Raw genomic sequence first — 4,872 nt, forward strand, 5'->3', positions numbered from 1 at the left:
CAAGTGATCTCTCTCCCGCCACCCACCTCCACTCGCTGACAAACAGAGGCTAGGGCCACCATTCCTTACCCATCCTGGCTAACGGCCATTAATTGACTTAACCTCCAGGGGAGTAGAAAGCCAACTGCCACTGGAGCTAGGGGCTGGGGTCTACTGCCTGTGCGAGCAGAGTGTCACAAGAGCCTGAAGGAGTAGGAGGGGGCACAGCATCCCTGTTTCTGTGGCGCAGGGGTCACAGCGGCACATCACAACCGCAGGGGACATGGCTCGGGGGAGGGGTCACAAGCCACACTCTGTGTGTGGACGCAGCGGGGGCGGCCCCAGTCCCCGTGTTTTGGGACGATGGGGCGGATGTGCCCCAGCAGGGAAGGGCGCGGCCAAGACTGCCCGCCCGGACGCGCGGCGCAACGCGGGTCACGTGAGGGAGGAGCGGTGCGGGGCCCTGCACGTGATGGGGGCGGGGTGCGCGCCGTCGCTTCCGGTCGCACAGCTGGGGGGCGCCGGGCTCGTGCCGCCCCCGCCATGTCCGCTCCCTGCCGCCCGCCCGCAGGTGAGGCCGCCTGGGTTCGAGTCTCCCGCTCGCTGTCGGCGGTGCCTCCCGGGGCCGAGCTGCTTCGCTCCCCGGCGGGCGAGAGCCGGCGGCTGCAGCAGCGCCCGCCCCGCCCCTGGGCTCGGCTCGGCACGGCTCGGACTGGCACCCGGGGTGGGAGTCCCCTGCGGCCCCCAAGGGACGGGGGAGGTGGGCCGAGTCCGGCTTTGCTGCGTCCTCGCCGGGCAGCAGGAGCTGGGCTTGAGTGAGCGGGCGCCTCCCAGCTCGGGCGGCGGCGCGGGAGCTCCCTGCGGGGAACGGTGCTGGGCTTCTCCCCTTTCTTGGAGCTCCTTCTGGCTGCTGGGGGAGACGAGGCACCTTCTAGTTCCCCTCCTTTTGCGGGGCTGCTCGGGAGAGCGTGCACTGGTACTGCCCGGCCTGGGTTCCCAGTGCGCTGGGGGCTCATCCCTTCCCCTGTCCCCAGCAGGAGTTCTGCAGCAGGGGCTGGCTGAGCCTGTGTGTGTCGTTTTTCGCAGGGCCAGGCACAGTTGGAATGACTTAGGTCCATTCTCAAAGTTGGAAGAATTTCTCGGCTTCCATCATAGTTTCTACAGTGGAGTAGAGAACTTGTCGCCACTGCTTCTCTGTTGTGCTGCAGGGTTGCCCTTCTCTTGGTTTGCAGTGTTTTCTGTCTCCCAGTTTCCATGTCAGGTTTATTGTCAATGATTCTGAGTACCTGGTAGGTGTTTGCCTTAGCTCTGCATGTCCCACTGCTGTGAAGTATCTGCAGGTGTGGTTATTTTACCAGGATCTGTAATAGTTCTCCTTAACCTTCCCAGAAGCCTGAGTGTTTTATGTTTTGGTCCAGTGACTTTTAGCACTCAGACTCCTGGTGGCCAGGGTGTGCGTCTCCTGCTGATTGTTGTGCCGGAGGGCTGGGGACTTAAACTACTCTACCCCTTCCCCAACCTCAAGGCTTTTGTGTTCTATTTTTTTTTTCTGGTGGAGGAGGAGGACCCTTTGGATTGCACTTGCTCCAGTGCTTCTGGTGGCAGAACTTTTTCTCAAGCAGCATCTAAGCAATAACATCATTCTCATAACTTCCTCTGCTGCCTGAGGATTCTGAATACTAGAACTGGCCCTCTTCAACATCTTGTTACTCTTGTTATGATTGCTAGGGAAAACTCTAAGCTGTGGTGGTGCTTAAGTTGCCTTCCAACATGGCTTCAGTCTGGAAAACTTTATTCACAAACCTAAGTAGGACCAGGCCATTGAGCTCTTGTCTCCTTCCTAGTGCACATGCTGAGGTGACACTGCAGTTATACCCATTTCCTGTGCCAGGACTGATACAGAAAGTTCCTCTGACAAGGGACCATATCACAGAACAAAACACACATGCACTTGGACCTTTGGGGGTAACAATGGCCTGATCCTACAGGGTCTCTTACTCCTTGGTTCTAGAGTTGCAATGAACTGGTGTCTCTTGAAATGCTGTGTGGCCTGGTCGAACTGTAATGAAGATGTTACCTTGCTTAACCATGAGATCTTCCTGCTATAATCCTAATCCCTCCCATCCTTGTTACATTGCTGTCTAAATCTAGGCTATAGGCTCCTCAGGGCAGGGCCCTGTGTTGTTTGTAGCTCTATAGAGCACCTAACAACTGTCTAGGTGGCATTCGACTGCGTCCTATGAAGACATGAAATCATCTGGCCAAACCCTAGGGAGCTGGTATCTAGGTCATTGCTGAGGCCAGTGCCAGGTAGTAAATATCTCACCTTTCTGATGAGAAATCCGTTATGGCCTGTTGATCGTCTTGTCTGACTCGTCTGAGGAGCCAAAGTGGCTGGATCCATGAGGCTCCTGTCAGAGGGCACACCAGATAGGTCAAGGGAGGAGAAGTGATTTTTGTTGGACGTACAGATGGTGAAGGGTTCAGTCGTAAGGATTATTGAGCCTGAGGGGTTAGGCTGCTTGAGAAACACCTGGACCCCCACCTCTAAGGCCATGGAAGAGTGGGTCTCTTGCCCTCCCCCTCCTACCACCCACTATTCAGATCTTGGTTTAGTGCAGTTAAGTGAGGCTGAGGTGACAAACCACTTTGCTGGAGCCTGAGAGCGGGGAGGGAGGCTGGTGAAGAGGGCAAGCTGGCTAAACCTGGCCATGATCTGAAATCCCTCCTAGGGTTTGGGGCAGGTGAGTGGCTCTGGAGCATCTCTTATATCAGTGAGGTGAGGACCATGGTGACTTGCATTTATATTCCTGTCTCTTCCACCTCATCCCACTCTCCCCCTCCCAGAGACACAGAGGCTGCTGACCCCTGTGAATAGCTATGGGTCTCAAGATGGCGGGGCCGGGCCGGGCGTGGGCTCTGCTTCCCTCCTGCCTGAGGAGGAAGACTTGCGCAGGCGCCTCAAGTACTTCTTCATGAGCCCATGTGACAAGTTCCGCGCCAAAGGCCGCAAACCCTTCAAGCTGGTGCTGCAGATCATCAAGATCATCATTGTCACCATCCAGGTGTGTGGGGGCTGGCTGGGGGGACATGGAGAGGAAAAGCACTGTACTCTGGTCTTTGGCAATCTGCAGCCCATGACATTCTGGTTCCATTGTTCAGGGTAACTCTAGTCTCCTGTGATATATTGGGCAGCCTGGGGGACTGCTTGCTCTTGGGTAGTAATGCTAGGTTGGGGCACTCAGGCAGGCTCTGTGTGCAGGCTGAGCCTGCTGAAAGGAAAATCAGTACTTTGAAATCACGTGGCCTGTAGTCAGGCACGTGATGGGAACATGAGGAAATGACCTGACTATCTGACTGAAAACAAGCTTGGAACACTAGCCAATGGGCAGCATGTTCAGCAGAGCAGGATCTACCGTGTAAGTGTGTGTTCCGCACAACCCCTCCGTTAGTGCAGTGAATGCACAGAGCTTCATCAGTGCAGCATGAAGACTGCCTCTTTAGACTTGTGCTCGGTCTTGCAAAAATGGAAGGGGCCCAACTGGCTCGGTTCAGGTTTTGTAAAAACACAAAATCAGTAGAAATATCTCCTCCTAAAACTGTCGTCCTCCAGTGGCGCTTGCAACTTAGCCATACCATTGCAGCCCTGTGCTAGCACATGAGAGGCTGGAAACATAAATTAAAATGAGCCCTGTCAGAGGACGTCTTGCTCTTCTGCAAAATGTTTTTGATAAACTGATGAGCTGGTCTCTTCATTTTGCAAATGGAGAGCAATGCAAAAGGGAGAACTATCACGCAAGTAAATAGGATTTAGTAAATTTGAATAATTAAGCAAAGATGGTGGTGGTAATATGAGGAAGGTAACTTTTGTAATTATTTTAAACCCGAGTTTCCCCTTAAAAGGGATTCCCAAACTCTTGTTATTGCGTGCCCCCTTCCAGATCTGGTAGCCGCCCTTCTCATCATTGATACTTCTTCTTAACACTACCTGTCTTTAGCCACCTGTCCATATTTCACTTATAGTGTGATGTGTACAACCAAAAAAATAACACTAAGTTCTAAGCTCAGTTAGACTGGATAGTTGCTGGGCAACTAAATCTACGCTGTATAGTGATTGGAGGCGAGGGCTCTGTGTATCTGTGTTCTCATTGGAACATGGTGAAGTAAATTAACTACTGTATTTTATAGAACAATTTCCCACAGTTTTAAAACTTTGAGTAGCCTATTATGAAAATGCAATAAATGAAATCCACTGTTATACACTTTCTCCTATGTTCCCCCCGAGATGTCTCGTGTACCGCCAAGGGTACACATACCACAGTTTGGGACCTCCTGCTTTAAAATTGTCAGTGAGGTGCAGTGTGTCCACTTTAACATCTAATGCTCTGACCAGCATTTGCAAATGAGATGGGCTTGATCCTACTTTCCCATTGATTTTGAGTTCTGGGTGCTCTAGATATGTAACAAAAAGGGCAACAAAAATGATTAGGGGTTTGGAACAGCTTCTATATGAGGAGAGATTAATGAGCCTGGGACTTTTCAGCTTGGAAAAGAGATGATGAAGGGGGGAATATGGTAAATGTCTATAAAATCATGACTGGTGTGGAGAAAGTAAATAAGGAAGTGTTATTTACTCCTTCTCATAACACAAGAACTAGGGGTCACCAAATGAAATTAATAGGCAGCAGGTTTATAACCAAAAAAAGGAAGTATTTCTTCACACAACGTACAGTCGCCCTGTACAGCTCTTTGCCAGAGGATGTTGTGAAGGCCAAGACTATAACAGGGTTCAAAACAGAACTAGATAAATTCATGGGAGATAGCCAGGATGAGAAGGGATGGCGTCCCTAGCTCTTTGCCAGAAGCTGGGAATGGGTGACAGAGGATGGATCA

General features: G+C 51.8%; 1 protein-coding gene across 3 annotated transcripts in view; it reads left to right on the forward strand.

Moving 5' to 3' along the window:
* Positions 1 to 420: 420 nt before the first annotated feature.
* The window catches only part of MCOLN1 (mucolipin TRP cation channel 1), a 30,415-nt gene continuing 25,963 nt past the window's right edge, over positions 421 to 4,872 (forward strand). Inside the window, exons 1-2 of one of the 3 annotated variants that reach the window (XM_032768395.2) lie at positions 421 to 550; positions 2,827 to 3,044. In XM_032768395.2, coding sequence (XP_032624286.1) covers positions 523 to 550; positions 2,827 to 3,044 — 246 coding nt within the window. In that variant the 5' untranslated portion in view covers positions 421 to 522. Of the gene's footprint in view, positions 551 to 2,657; positions 2,724 to 2,826; positions 3,045 to 4,872 lie in introns of those variants that run through there. The other 2 variants (XM_075061052.1, XM_032768396.2) reach the window with 2 other exon arrangements.

This window comes from Chelonoidis abingdonii, chromosome 26 (assembly GCF_003597395.2).
Source record: "Chelonoidis abingdonii isolate Lonesome George chromosome 26, CheloAbing_2.0, whole genome shotgun sequence".
Classification (NCBI taxonomy): Eukaryota; Metazoa; Chordata; order Testudines; family Testudinidae; genus Chelonoidis; species Chelonoidis abingdonii.